At 47.9% G+C, this 15685-nt stretch overlaps 1 protein-coding gene across 3 annotated transcripts in view; it reads left to right on the forward strand.

The window, feature by feature from the left end:
• The window catches only part of Prkcb (protein kinase C beta), a 303273-nt gene that overhangs the window by 255206 nt on the left and 32382 nt on the right, over nt 1-15685 (forward strand). For all 3 annotated transcript variants that reach the window (XM_046454415.2, XM_046454414.2, XM_058582629.1), the window contains 4 exons: nt 4584-4675; nt 6571-6633; nt 11429-11567; nt 15428-15508. In XM_046454415.2, the coding sequence (XP_046310371.1) occupies nt 4584-4675; nt 6571-6633; nt 11429-11567; nt 15428-15508 (375 nt within the window). The remainder of the gene's footprint in view (nt 1-4583; nt 4676-6570; nt 6634-11428; nt 11568-15427; nt 15509-15685) is intronic.

The following is a 15685-nucleotide window of genomic DNA, read 5'->3' on the forward strand; positions in this document are numbered from 1 at the left end:
TTAAAAATAATTTTTAAAAGCAAGTGTTGTGGTTCTCTTCAATGTGCACCAAAGACAGGCGCTATTTTTAGGCTTGTTTTTCTATCAGCACCCCCCACCCTCCCCGACCAAAGAACCAGGGGCTGAGTGCCGGCAATTCTGGCTTCCCTGTCTGCATTCTGCCACCAACTTGCATGTGACCTTTTTGCAAATTTCATATGCTCTGGACTCTGAGAACAGGAGCGATTATTCCACCTCCGTCTCTACCTCTCATGAGGGATGTGGAGAGGGTGAAGTTGTACTGTGTGAGAGAGAAAAAAAAAATCATTTGAAAAAAAAAAACACCAGTTAGCTCAGGGCTCGTCCTCGTCACCTGTCAGCTCTGTCTCGATGTGTGGAATAGGAGTGATCACGACGGCGGGTGGTAGAGTTCTCACCTGGCATGCACGAGGTCCTGGGTTCAAAAGCAAACGCAATTTTCCCCACGCACAACCCCGTCTGCATTATGGATTAGCATCCACTGACTGTAAGAGAGAACGTTCGGCCTTTGTTTGGGGGGGATTGGCTTATGTGGCTTAGCGTGACACTCTGCTGTCATATAGACCTAATTAGAATAAATACATAAATAAATTTAATTTTTTTAAAAAAAAGCAAACACAAATTTGAAATAGAAACTATCTGTGTCTCCTGCACCACGAAGTATTCTTTTGTGAAAGGCGGGTTTGGGTGCACTGATGGATGGGTGTGTCTGGGTCATGATGTGGAAGGTGGTTTGCGATCAAAATGGTGACGCTCTTGTGAGGAGCTATAAAACCCGAGGAGCTGGTGGGGAAGTGGAGTGTAGGGCAAAGATTCCACCTTGGAAATCGCTCCGGGATCCGAAGCCCTATTCCTCTGCTAACTAAGTGTGCACCCCGCCCGGCTCCCTCCTCACCTGGAAACTCCACCTTCTTCCCCTGCGTGTGGTGTCTACTCCTGCTCTCCCCTTCTGCACTGAAACCTCTTTGAAGGGAGTCCTCATCCACGCATCATCCATCCCACGTCTACCTCAGAACCTTGTGTGTAAGATGAACTCACGGGGGGGGGAAGCCCAGGGAGAGGTTGTGAGTGGAGACTCTGAAACCAAACTGCACGGGTTCAAATCCTGGCTGTGCAACTTACCAGATAAACAACCTCTGGTAAGCCCCTTACCCCTTCTGAGTTTCAAATTCCATCTCCTTTTTGGAGGGGAGGGGTGAGGGGCTACCAGGGATGGAACTCAGGAGCACTTGACCACGGAGCCCCATCCCCAGCCCTATTCTGTATTTTATTTAGAGACAGGGTCTCACTGAGTTGCTTAGGGCCTCGCTTTGGCTGAGGCTGGCTTTGAAACTCGTGATCCTCCTGCCTCAGCCTCCCGAGCCACTGGGATGACAGGCATTCATTCCCATCTCTTAAAATAGGGAGAATGATAATAATACGGGTCACATTGGGTTGTTTAGAAATGAGTGAGACAAAATTATATGAAGCGCCTAGTCACCTATGGCGTGCCCTCAAGATGGTAGATATATTTCACCACGTGGTCATTATAATTAGGCACTCCATACACGTTTGACAAATGCTCATACGCTGGCTTATGAGTCTATAAAATAGAGCTCTATGCACCTCAAAGATTTTTTTAAGTGGTAGATGGAACATTTATTATATGGCCAACATCGTGCTAGACACTTTCCAAATGCCATGTTATTTATTTCGCTCTGGGGCAGGGGAAGAAGGTGGAGTTTCCAGGTGAGGAGGGAGCCGGGCGGGGTGCACACTTAGTTAGCAGAGGAATAGGGCTTCGGATCCCGGAGCGATTTCCAAGGTGGAATCTTTGCCCTACACTCCACTTCCCCACCAGCTCTTCGGGTTTCATAGCTCCTCACAAGAGCTTCGCCATTTTGATCGCAAACCACCTTCCACATCATGACCCAGCCACACCCAGCCATCAGTGCACCCAAACCCGCCTTTCGCAAAAGAATACTTCTTGGTGCAGGAGACTCTGATAATTTCTATTCCCTTCTCTTTCTTTCCTTCTTTCTTTTATCTTTCTTTCTCAGTGACCCCACCAAATGGGTCTAATGATCGGTTAAGGTGCAATACAACTCGGGTTTGCTCAGCACTGATCTGGCTTCGATAACTCGGGCATCTTATCTGTGTCTCACTGATAGTTTGCAGCCGGGGGCATGCTTGATCTGAGCCCCTCACTCACTCTGTTAGGGATGGGTGCTGATATCATCCTCTTCTTACAAGTAAAGTGATCAAAGCTCAGAGATAGAAAGGGACCTTCCCAAGCCTGCCCCACTAGAAACTGGCGCCAGACTGCGGGCCTCCCATTTAGGGGGCCACTGGCTTCTGTTCATTTGCCCAGGTCATCATGTACACTGATGGCTTGCTTTGGCCAGGTGTGGTGCTGGCTAGTTGATACACAGTGATAAATAAATTTGACATGGTCCCTGGCTTTGTGGAACTTTCTGTCATACCTGACATTAGACAATTTTTTTAGAGAGTGAAAAAGCAAAACCTTGCATTAAGATCCTTAAGCCTTACATGATCTGAGTCCCTCGTAGCCTCTCTGGCCTCCTCTCCCATCTTGCCTCCTCTCTTCTCTGATGACACAGTTCCCTGTGGATCCTAAAGCCCATCAGGTGCATGCTAGCCTCAGGGCCTTTGCACCGGCTGTTTCCACCACCCCATAGGCTCTTGCTCTTGATTTCTGCATAGCTGTTTCTATCACCTCCTCCAAATCTTTGCTGAAATATCTTCTCGGTAAGTTTTATCCTGAGCCCTTGATGGAAACTGGGAGTCTTTCCTCCCATCTCATCCATCTGGCATTCCCAATCTTTTGATTTTTTTTTTCCGTAGTACTTAATTCCCTTTACCACTGTATATCATTTATATATCATGTCTAATGTGCTCTTTATCGATGTTATCCTAGTCGAAGAAAGATAAAGACAAGGAGTTGTTGTTGATTTTGTTCCCTGATTCATTCCCCGCACCTCTAACCTGGTACCCAGGAGGGCTTTATAAATATTTTAAATTTAATTAGTGAATAAATAGAGAAAGAATCACTGGGTTAAATATATAATTACCAATTATGATGGGATGAGAGGGGGAAAAATAAAAGAAGCCCACAGAGGTTCGTGCAGGAATGTAACAGGCAGACCTAATTTAGATCTGGTGGGCTAAGGAAGTGTTTTTTTTAGGCTGAGAGAACATGAGCACTACAAATAGTCGGTGCAGACCCCGCCATCGCAAACCGAAAGGAAGGAGCAAACCTTTATGCCGAACCCAAGCCCAAGTCTCCAGGAAGACGTGAGGCTCTTCATCCACTTAGCACAAACGCCCTCAGGTGGAAGGACAGCAGGGGATCACGGGGTTCTGCCCGACTCATTCGACCCCAGCTGGGGTTCTCTGACCTCCACTTTCCAGAGAGGAGGCCCAGACACCACCCTACCTCGGTTGATGCACCCAGCCACCCGGAGGCAGATCAGTGTTCCCAAATAAACCCCCTTGCTACAGAAACCTGCGCTCTTTCACTGTGCACCTACTATGTGCTAGTCTCAGGACCAGGAACAGGCTCACATGGTCTGCGGAGGAGGACACAGCCCCTGACTTGAAGCCCAGAACGGGCTCCCCATTTCTTTTTCTGGCCCCAATTCCCTTACCTCTGGACGTGTCTTTCTAAGCTACTATTTCCCAGACTTTGAAAATGCATGTGTTGTCTGGGCTTTCCTAACCACTGTGTTATCCATTACTGTGTGGACTGTCGTCTAGTGTCAGAGCTCCCGGGCTGAAGACAACAAGAAGCACTGATTATTGCACAGTTTCTGTGGGTCAGGAGTTTGGGGGTGGCTTATCCACCAAAGATTCTGACTTTCGATCTCAAATGAAGTTGCAGCTGCCGTCCCGCTGGGGGCTGGGACCACAGGCCCCCCCCCCCGAAGGCTTAACTGAGGGTCTGCTTCCAAGGTGGTCTGCGCACACACGTTGGGGGAGCTGGTGCCGGCTGCTGGCAGGAGATCTCCACCCCTTACCCCGGGTACCTGTCCCTAGTGCTGATTGGGTGTCTTCATGATGTGGCTGCTCTAAGGTCTTTTGTGATCTAGTCCCAGAAATTGTGCCCCCTACTGGTTACACAATCCAGTCCTATTCATTGAGGGAAGAAGGTGCTATCCAAGGACATGAGCAGCAGGGGACATGAACAGAGCTGGCTTCCACAGCTACCTCCTACCCACAATATTATTTCCATAACGTTTCCCACTTTTTGTTATAATTAACCTGATCCTAAACAGTCATATCAATTAAGCCACCAGATTAGTGGGCTAATTATATTTTCCAGCACCAATGAGCTTAAAACATTGTAGTTATTAATTTTCAGAATGATTGCCGCTCCACCTAGCCTCCCTTGCGTACTTCCAATAGCATAGGTTTTATACTCCGGGAGACGTGGAGCATGTGTCAGAGTCCTGGGGTGGGTGGGTGGGAGGTGGATCCTAAATTCCAGCGAGTCCCTGCTTTCCTTCTGGAACCCAAGAAACCACAGGATGCTGACTTTGCCCTTGGCTCTCTCTCTCTTTCTCCAGGACCGCCTGTATTTTGTGATGGAGTACGTGAACGGGGGCGACCTCATGTACCACATCCAACAAGTGGGCCGGTTCAAGGAGCCTCATGCTGTGTAAGGGGAAACTCGTGCTTTTTTTTTCCCCTTGGAATAATGGATGGTTTGTTAGTTCCTTTGGGGTTTTTCACCAAAGGAGGGACTTTGAAACATCGGGAGCTCCTTCTTTGTTTGAAGTACTTGGCCACAGGAAGAAGGTGTCCTCCTTAATGTGAGTTGATTCTTTTGGCCCCTGACACCAGCTCAGAATATGGAGTCCAAAAACCCACAGCTATTTCTTTCTCTTTAATTCTTGACCCTGATTCCGGAGGAAGGACTCGTAGCTTCCTTAGGGAATGTCGTTGGAGGTTCTGTTGGGTGGTTCGCTAATATTTACTGAGCACTTACTCTATGCCAGCTCCTGGGCGTTCAACAAACATGTTCTCATTTAATCCTGACAACAACCCTGGGTGGTGGGGATCTCTGGTTTGCAAACAGAAACCGGAGACCGAGAGGCTTTCGGAAACTTGCTCAGGGCTTCGTAGGAGCCTTCACTCCAAGGAGATGAAGGACCAGGAAAGGGAGATGGAGGCCAGGTTTGGATGAGTCTCTTTTGTCCCCCTCAGACTACAAACCAGCCAGGACTCTTCTTTTTAGAACAGAGATCCCTGATTTTGTCCAAGTGAAATAAGCCAGACCCAGAAAGAAATAAAGAAAGAAACAAAACTGCATGTTTCCTCATAGATGGAAACTAAAAAAAGAAAAATAAATAACAAATTTAAAAAATGTTGATCTGAACGTAGAAGAAGGATTACTAGGAACTGGGGAGGGGGGAAAGAGGGGGCAGGGAGAAGAAGAGATGCACCTCTCTGTGTGTGTGTGGCGATACCTCAGTAAACCCATCCCTCTGTACAATAAATGGTAAATATATGGATATATATTTTAAAGGACTCTATGGGGAACAGAGACGTGGCAGGTCACAGGAATCAGCATCAGCACCAGTTCCTGGGGAGTTCGCTAGGATCTCATTGCTCCCCCTAAAGGCCCCCTAGAACATGACTAGGCCCCCCACCTGTCACTCCTGGGGCTGGCTGGCCCCTCACGTCCACCTGCTGGGCTCATGAGCACCCTGTTGTGGTTGTGTTTGTGAATCAAGCCATTGGCATCTCTTGGCACAATTCTAATCAGACTAAAGCTCTCGTTCCCCTTTCATTTCTGACGTCCATGGACCACAGGCTTAATTCCATTAGCCCAGAAGACGTATTGCCAGGGCTTAACCTCATTGCCCAGAACCCTGCCCAGCCCTCGCGGCATAAATGGGCTTCCTGGTTCTCGCAGATGCCCTTTCCGCCGGGCGGACCTTCACTGAGAAGTGATACCTAGACCCATGTCGCTCCCAATCCTGGCTGTGCCCCCCCCCATTGGCTACGTCATCTTAAGAGTTCGTCCCCCTAAGCCTCAGTTGTCCTCATTAGAACAGGGAGGCACTAGTGGGGCCTGTAGCATAGGACTATGATGAGAATTAGAGACCACCTAATAGGACACTCGGCAGATGGGTGCTGGCTGTTGTTATTAAGATATTTTATCTGGGCCAGGGGGGATACAGCTCAGTTGGTAGAGGGCTTGCCTCGCATGCACGAAGCCCCGGGTTCAAAAGATCTTATCATGTTCCAGCACCCCACCAAAAAAATTTAAAAAGATTTTTTTTTTTAACTGGCCATAGTCTGAGACTCCCATTCCCCATCCGGTCCATCAGAGCCCATGGGACCCTCCCACTATGCAAATGACAAACCTTTGCCTACCCCCAGTCTGTCCTCCTGGCTCTGGGGCCCCCTGTCCCCCCATTTGTACCCTGGTGAGCTGGGCAGCTGACCATCCAGGGGAGACTTCAGCGCCCTTCCCCTCCTTCCAGCTGCCCAGCAGAAGGTGTCTTTGAACTTCTCCCATCTCTCGTTGTCTCTTCTTCATTTCAGATTTTACGCTGCAGAAATCGCCATCGGTCTGTTCTTCTTGCAGAGCAAGGGCATCATTTACCGGTAAGTGCACCGGGCCCAGCGCCTCCCCATTCCCTGCCTCTCTCTTCCACTGCTTTTAAAATTAGCACCCGCGGTGGGGGAGGAACCCTCCAGGACTAACTTGGGCATGTGTTCTGCCAGGCAGCTTCGCCCACTGCCCTGGCAGAGTTTGGGCAGCTCTCTGTGGTGACAGAGAAACCTTGAGGGACTGTGTCACCAACGATCCAGGGCCCCTCCAACACGAGGCCACCTGCTCTAAGAGGAAGAGGCTTGTCCAGGGGAGGCCCCGGGGACTTCTTCCTCTTGCCCGTGGACCCCCACGTTTGGGGGGAGTACGTAAAGAATCTTGGTGGGCAGGACGTGGCGGATCATATTATTATGAAACTTTTTCTTTTTCTTTCATTTAACGACAGTTTGGAAATAGATCTCTGAGTAGCACGCCCTGAGAGACAGGATTAAGTTCAGAACTTGGCATTTGCCAGTCTTTGCAGGAGCAAGCGTGTGATCAGAGCGGTGTGAGTCACACCGTTTTATATTCCGTGCAAGGCCGACTGTGGGGCCCCAGGCTGCTGTGTGTCAGCGTGTCCAGAGGGGGCCATTCTCCTTGTGCTACATGGATGCATATGACAGAGACGGCAGGCGTTTGGGATGGTTTCTTATTGCAAGAGAGGGTGGCACCGGGCAGGGGGCTTCCAAACAGCCCTTGGCATGGGTGAGGTTAAAAGATGCCCAAGGGCCATGAAAATGCATTGTATTCATTCATTCTACTCTGTGCTAGGTGCTCCTCTGGGAATACAGCAGGCAAGAGATCAGACAAAACTCTTGCCTTCGAGGGGCTTATATATTAACGGTGGGAGACAGATACGTGTATCAGAATAGAGTCTGCCAAATAGTGATAAATTCCAGTAAAAATAAAACTCGGTAAAATAGAGTGGTTTGTGCTGGGTGGTCGAGGGCCATGTCATTCTGCGGAGGACCTGGCGGTTAGGGTCTGGAGTTAGAGGTGTCTTGGGAGGTCCTGGGCCCCTGGATACTTTTAAATAGTAAGGCCACTCTGCCAACGTTTGCCCTCCGTGCACGGAGCACGTACGTGGATCTCCGAGTCAGCACGAGAGGAGACACCCAACTCCTCTGGTCCTCGGTTTCCCCTCGGCTGTCCTAGGGAGAACATTTTCCATCGAATGTCATTCTGGCCTTGAAAGGTACACATCATCTTCCATATGACGTGACCCCTACGTTCAAACCCATGACTTTGGTTCCAGATTAACCAAGAAAACAGGGTCCTGGGGTCATTTTTTTCACTCTACAATTGTCACTTTGTAGGCTGACATTAGGTCCTGTCTCCCTCCTGGGCAGGGAGAGTCTCTAGAAGAACAGAGTTACGAGTGTATTTGAAGAAAATCCAGCCCCAGGGTGGGAACCCAGGGAGAAAGTAGAGTTGTCGTCGCCAACCCTGGTGGGATTTAGGGCTAGTTCCCAGTCCAGCAGGGAGCCAGATTAGGATCTGGGGTTCATGGATCCCGGTCACACTGGCCAAGCTGGTCCTAAAACCCAGAGATGAGCATCTCAGATGCTAAGACCATCCCTACGACCATACAGCCCTTCCTCCTAACCTACTTACACACCATTATCAATATAGTTCTTAAAGGAATCTGTATCAATATTTTAAGCCAGTTGGCATCTGAATCATTCTCTTTGCAAGAATAGAGTCATTTGGTACTATAAAGGTTGCGGCTGCTAGATGCTACTGCCACAGTCTCCCTGCACCCAGGGTGTATATGTGATGCAGGATCAGACACCTGTCACACCCAAGATCTTGATTCAGAAACTAGTGACCAAGGAACTAAGACATGGATTTGAGAGTGACTGTAGAAGTCTGGAAGAGCTGTTTTTCAGAGCCAGGAGGAGATGTGGTTCTTGGCAGTATTAGGATTTCCAAGGACAAGAGGCCACGCTTGTGTCTGGCAGTAGCCTCAGTCACGTCCAGTGGTAGCCTGATTCATGTCCGGTGGTCCTTGGGGGACCAGCTATGCATCATAATCATGCATTGTCTCTGGCTCTGTGGCCTCCCAACCTGGTTCCCCAGCCTCCTCAGAGATGCTGGAGATGATTGGAGATGGAGTTCTTGAAATTACTAATCAAATGAAAACTGTAAAAAAAAAATTACAGGACAAGGGATGTGGGGCTTTATAATTTCATAGATAATGCCTTCACGGTAGTAAAGCCTTTCAGAACGTTTCAAATGGCTCCCTCCTTCCTTTATATCTCTATTTCATTGGACGGTTCTTAAGAGGATGAAGAATTATGTTAGAGTTCCCCTCTCTGAGGATAGTAGCTGGATATGGTTTGTGGGGAGGGTGTCCGCCATAGATCCTGCCTGTCCAATGGACTGTCTGATTTATTGACCACTTTCCCTGGAAATATGTGTGGATTCTGCCCTGTATGGTTTTTTTTTTTTTTTTTTGAAAATGAAAAAAAAATTGCCCCAGCCACCTTTTGAAGCAGAAATTAGAATTTAGTTCCTAGAACCAAGGAATACAGTATAATATCAAAGGCAATGGACCTGTGGCTCTTGGCATCTGAAATTCCTTCGCTATATTAAATGAAGATGTTCCCATGTCTCTGATTGACCCGGCGGCTCATTTCTGGGCGTGTTGTCAAGCCAAGAGGAAGGAGGTCGTGTATCACTAGAGTGAAGTCACATGTAGGGCGAGTATATGGAGATGAATCAAGATGCTGCAGGGTTCAGCATTCCTAAGTTCTGACCCGGCATTCAGAGATCACCATGGCTTCTAGGTAAGCATGCACCCTGGACCTGGGTGGTACCACGGACAGCACCCAGGGTAGCAGAATGGAAATAACCTTGCTATGGGCGAATGGCAGGTGCAAATGGACCTCCCTTTGGATGAAGAGACCTCACTGGCTCTCAAGGAGAGGCCAACCTGTGTCCTTGTGGTTGGAAGTGAACATGGCAGCTCAGTTCACACTTAAGTTACAGAAGGTCTCGATTGGCTGGTGTCAAGGATGCAGGGTTCTTGATGATTGGCTGGTGTCAAGGATGCAGGGGTCTTGATTGGCTGGTGTCAAGGATGCAGGGGTCTTGATGCAGCGGTTCAAACGATGTTAATGGCGCTTCCTTGATCACTCTGCTCTGCTCTGTCTTCAGAGCTTTCCCGTCTGCATACGGTGACCCCTGGAGCTTCCAGACCCACATTCCACCCCCTGAGCCATCCCAGTGTGAAAAGAGCTTCTCTCTTCCCTAATGGTACCTGCAAAAGTGCCAGGTGTTTCTGTGGTGGCAGATTGGGTCCCCTGTGGTCCCTTTCCTGAACCAATCACTGTGACTAGCAGGATGGGATGTTTCCACTGGCCAGGACAGGCTATGTGACCAGGGGCTAGGAGTCGAAGCTGGCACCACCCACGTTGCTCGGCTGGAGGATCAAAAGGTGGTTGTTCAAAGGAGGATGGTCTCATCCCCAGAGGCTAGAACAGGCAGTAGCCGCAGACACCCACAACCTAACCGAGATGATCTGGGGGAGACCCCTGAACTGAGCTCTTACCTCTGGGGGAACTGGACTTCTCCGTCCTCTCTTAGGACTGGAACAGCCCGACCCATAGATTGTCCCCCACTCACTGCTGCAGAAACCCAAAGCATTGATGTCAGAGTCGGAATTGAGGATTGGAGTGATCTAGTATACAGAGAGATGCAGGGGTTCCCCCAAAATATCAGGCTTTCCTCACCAACGCAGTTAAAGCTCAGATGTCACTACCTAAGACAGGTCCTTTCAGCCCACCTATTTAAAGTGCCCCTCCCCCATTGCCATCTCTCTCTCTCTCTCTCTCTCTCTCTCTCTCTCTCTGGGGGGTACCCAGGATTGAACCCAGGGGCATTTAACTATGGAGCCTCACCCCAGCTCTTTTTAAAAATATTTTATTAGAGACAGGGTCTCGCTGAGTTGCTCAGGGCCTCGCTAAGTTGCTGAGGCTGGCTTTGAACTCACGATCCTCCTGCCTCAGCCTCCCGAGTTGCTGGGAGGACAGGAGTGGGCCACTGCACCCGGCTCCCCTGTTGCCCTCTCTTTCTCCTCTTTTTCTTCATATCGTCTATCAGAATCTACAATAATCATGATGATACACTTGAATACCTATTAATCATGCTTTTTCCCCCTACACTAGAATTTAATCAGAATAAAAACAGGCCTGTTTATGGTGTCCCCAGCTAACATATACCTGGCTCCAAGAATGGCGTCTGTCATGGAGTAAGCATCCAGCAGATATTTTCTTTTTTAATGGAAAGAATCAATGGAGACACCTGGGTCCCCCATCCTAGCAATCAGCCGGGGGGATCCTGAAGCATTTGGAGTTAGAGAATTTTCTCTCAAATCAGTTGTCTTCCTCCATGATCTTCAGAGATATTTTGAAAGATCGAAATTTTATGGAAACGGCAGCTTCCTGTAAAACATAAGGGGTCCACAAGTTGCGAAGGTCAACTCGTGGAACTCTGCCTCTGCGGGTGCTGCGCTCTCTGGTCAGCTTCCTGCGGACCTCTCTGTTCTCGGAGCTTCTGTCTCGTTGTGTCTTGGGAGGCCCTGGGCACAGCTGGCTCTGTAGGAGAAGAAAGGCACAGAGGTTGGTGAGGGAGCCTCCTCTTTTTGATCTCTACCAGATCGTGAGCTCCCCGGGGGCAGGCAAGAGCTGGTTTACGGTCACCTCTGTACCCCCCACGCCACCCTGCACCGCGTTTTCTGAGTGGCAGTCGGTTGACTTGAGATGAGCATCGTTTCACTTAATCCCCCGATTCTCACCCCTGCCGCAGGGACCTGAAGCTTGACAACGTGATGCTGGATTCCGAGGGCCACATCAAGATCGCCGACTTTGGCATGTGTAAGGAAAACGTCTGGGACGGGGTGACCACCAAGACATTCTGTGGGACTCCGGACTACATTGCCCCCGAGGTGAGAGCTGCCAGGACCCCGGAGGCACACGGACCTCGTGACGATGTGTCCCCCGCTGACCTCTCGATGGCCGCGTGAGGGCTGGGAAGGGTCGAGGGTGGTACCTGGCAAGCAAACCCCAGGCTTGTCCTTATCCTGGGCTCTAAATCGCTCCTCTGAGATCTCACATGCAAATTAACTTAGCACACATCCCGACGCTCAGGCCCGAAATACATCAAGGTTTAGGAGAAAATTTAAATAAAACGCAAAAGAACCATCCAACACACATCAGTAGGCTTCTTTGTCAAGCTGCTATGGCTCGTGGCCATATGATACCTCCTAATTATGACATTGAAGCGTTTGTTGAGACAGCGAGAGACACACAGGGAACAGATTCCCTGGGCTGACATATGACACAGGGCTGTGACTGTGTGTGTGTGTGTGGCAGTTGTCATAAACCCTGGGAGACTCCAGGTTTTTTCTTCCCGCGATAGAGATATAAACACCAGGGTGAAGATTTATTGGCAGTGCCGGCCTCTCCTCCCGAAGGAAGTGGTCAGTGAATGGATCTTCCCAGCATGACCAGGCACAATAATTTGTACCAGGCGGTCGGTCCCTTTCCCTTTTTCTCTGAATTGGTGGCTTAGAAAAGTGGCATGTTGCAATCTGTCGCCAGATTTTTTTTTTCTCTCCCATTTTTTTTTTTTTAAGGAAAGGCGCAGAGTCTCAGAAACAGACATTCTAGAATCCCTCTTCTTGATTGCCAGACACTTGATATGTAACAGTGGGGATAGGCGTCCCCATGTAATTAAATACGTTGACATATGATTTTAAACCTGCACGCTCTGGTGACAAAGCAGTTCCTTTTAGAAGAAGCTAATTTGCAAACACCAGACTTGTATGCCTGAGCGTGCGCACACACATGCGCACAGACACGCATGAGCACACACACACACACACACACAGAAGGAGTAAGAGGTGTGTTCAAAGTCCTTCCTTCATCCCAGCTTTATTTGTTAACCATGAAAGATGGGATAAAATGACCGTCGATAAAGGAATAATTAGCTCAACTGAGCGCCATTCGTGTTAGGAAATCCTGTTCGGCCCTAAGAAGACCAGACCACAAAGTGCATGCAAATACATCTGCATGTCCTGGAAGGAACCAGTGTCCCTCCACAGGGTAAGGAAAGTCCACTGTGATTTATTCATAGTATAAAATACTCCTAGGCACCGATTCAAAAGAGTGAGATATATGTGTAGATACAGAAATATCTTAAAACCAGATTCTTAAGAGAAAAAAAAAATCCAACTAGAGAATAGAGAATCCAATACAATGTCATTTATGGATAATGACAATAACACACACAGAGCCCATCTGTAGGTTTTCCATGAGGATGCAGATATGCAGGCTAAGGCATCGGACATTTGGAAGATGACAGGTTGGGTTTATAACATCTGTGACCTCAGGGAATAAGTGAATGGTGAAGGGAGATTCTGACCCATCTCTGGGCTGTTTATATTTCCCCCAAGGCAAATATATTTGTGTATTCCTTGAGTAACAACAAGGTAATCTTTTTTAAAAAATTAATTCTTTATTAGGGCCTAGTAGAGGTGTCCCAAGGTGGCCTCCTTTCATCTATTAACATTTTCTTAATTAATCAGGATGTCTGACAAGATCTAGAGCCCAATTCCTGGATATGAGCTTGGTGATTTCTGGAACCCAACACCAGCTACACTTCAGTGGTGGGGGTGGGGGGTGGGGACACATTTTAAAAAGTAGGGTGCCCAGGCATCACCCCCAGAGCCACTGAATTAGAGCCTCTGCAGGGCGGGGCGCAGGACCTGTGGTTTTCATAGCTCCCAGGGGAGCAGGACCCGTGGACCCAGGAAGCCGCAGCGGCTCTGGAATATGAGGGGCCTGTCCTTCCCCAGAGGGGGGCCCTTCTGTCAGGTCAGGCTTTGCTGTGACTAACTGCACCGCCTCTGGCCACTTCTTATCCCACCTCCCCAGTCCTTTGTAAAAGGATTGACTTGTTGGGTGGTCATGAGGGTTCAATAAGACTGTCACTGATCCTCAGACTACCTCTTTTATTTATTCATTTACCTCTTTACCCACTTCTTTATTTTTAATTGACCAATCAAAATCACATCCATCCGCCATGTACCTACCATGTGTTTTGAAATGTGGGTACATCGTGGAAGTGAGAGACACAGAGAGACCAGATTAAATCGAGTTAATTGACATGTGCTCGACCTCACAGACGTACCTTTATTTTTATAGTCAGAACACTTAAAAAATGACACTTTTTTTTTCAAATTGTCAAGAATACAAATCATCGTTATTAACTATGATCACCACTCTGTACAATTAATAGGTGTCTGGAACTTATTTTACTCTTATTTTAGCTGAAATTTTGTGTCTTTGGACCATCTTCTCTGCATTTCTGATTTTGGAGTGGAAACCAGGGTGGGAGATGGAGCTGGAGAAAGATATTTGCTTTTTAGTGACTAAAACAAGCAATAACTGGATTAGAGAACATTCCAGTAAAAGCCGATACTGTGAGGGCATCATACGTGAGAGGCACCCAGTAGCTTATTCATCCCCACAAAACCTCATGGAGTCAATGTCATGGTAACCTCCACTTTATAGAAGAAGAAACCGAGGCTTAAAGAAGTAATTTCTGCCGGAGGGTCATGGCCCCGGCAAATAGCAATTGGGATTCAAAATTAGATTGTCTGACCCACAAACCTCCGCCCTTGACCTTTGCTCTATCGCCTCTTCACCCCTTTGACCCCGTCATGTTTACACTCCTACATACTGAAAGGTTGACAGCTGTTCTGTCCACACAGCTGTCTGGTCTTCACCACCAAACCCCTTACAACTGCATATACCATGTGGTTCCCTCATTCTACTTCTAGAAATTTAATGTTTGGAAATCATTGAAGAGATGTCCAAATAGCTAATCATAAGAATACGCATTACAGCCCCAGAAGAAACTTTAAAATAGTGGGAATCCACAAGGTAGATTTTGGCATATCTATTCAGCGGAATGCTATTCAGAGATAAAAACCAATGATGTCAGTGTACGGATATTAGCAAAGAAAACTTAAGTGAATAGCTTACTTGATTAAAGGTCCACTTACTAAAGTGTTTCTGATTATGCAAAACCACCCATGAGTTTGGAAGGAGATGGACCAGATAGGAGGAGTCCTAATTTTTCTCTTGACATTTTATTCTTTAAGCTTATCGAGATAGTCTGTATAAATAGGAACACACGTCATTACTCTCGAGACATTTTTTTTGTCTTTGTTTTAATTGTGATTTTAAAACCACGCGCCATAAAATTTACCATCTTGACTATCTGAGTGTGCAGTTCAGCGGTGTGAAATATCTTCACATTATTGTGTAAGTGACTTGACTTGTACAATGAGAAATAAAAATGGCTTTTCCTCTTTAAAAGGCTGTACACACTTCTTTGAAAATAATAAATAAATAAATAAAAATAAAAACACTATTCCCAGTGCTCAAAAAAAAAAAAAATGCAATGTGACATGCACCGATGTCCCCCCAGTTACAGGTGCCTCTGTGAAGCACTCTGCCTGACATTCCCTGGGCAGCTAAGGTGACAGAGTAGCTCGGGTGGGCACTGGCCGGGCTTGCATCTTTGAGACCCTGGCTTGCTTCTGGGGACTGTGACAGCTACTATAATCTTTCACAATAAGCAGGTGACATGCCAAAGAACCCCCCTCCACACACACACACACACACACACACACACACACTCTAGGGAAGGTGCACTCTGAGGGTGAAGGAGGTGTGAATCCCACGTCCAGCCACGTGCGCGACCAGCCTTGCTGACAGAACGCTTTCTGTTTGCCAGATAATCGCTTACCAACCCTATGGGAAGTCCGTGGATTGGTGGGCCTTTGGAGTCCTGCTGTATGAGATGTTGGCCGGGCAGGTAATTGAATTTGAAATGATCTATAAGAAAAGCACTCCTCTACTCCCAGCCTCGTGGCTTCTTTCAAACCAAATGACAGCTCGAAAAACCTGAGCCTCTTCTGCCTCCCTGGTCTTGGGGTGATCCTAGTTGGTTGGACATTTCTTCTCATCTTCCTGAAAGTCCTGGAGAGGGGCC

Source organism: Marmota monax, unplaced genomic scaffold (assembly GCF_021218885.2).
Source record: "Marmota monax isolate L192 unplaced genomic scaffold, Marmota_monax_Labrador192_F-V1.1 WCK01_AAM20220418_F8-fsc00086, whole genome shotgun sequence".
NCBI classification, from domain to species: Eukaryota; Metazoa; Chordata; class Mammalia; order Rodentia; family Sciuridae; genus Marmota; species Marmota monax.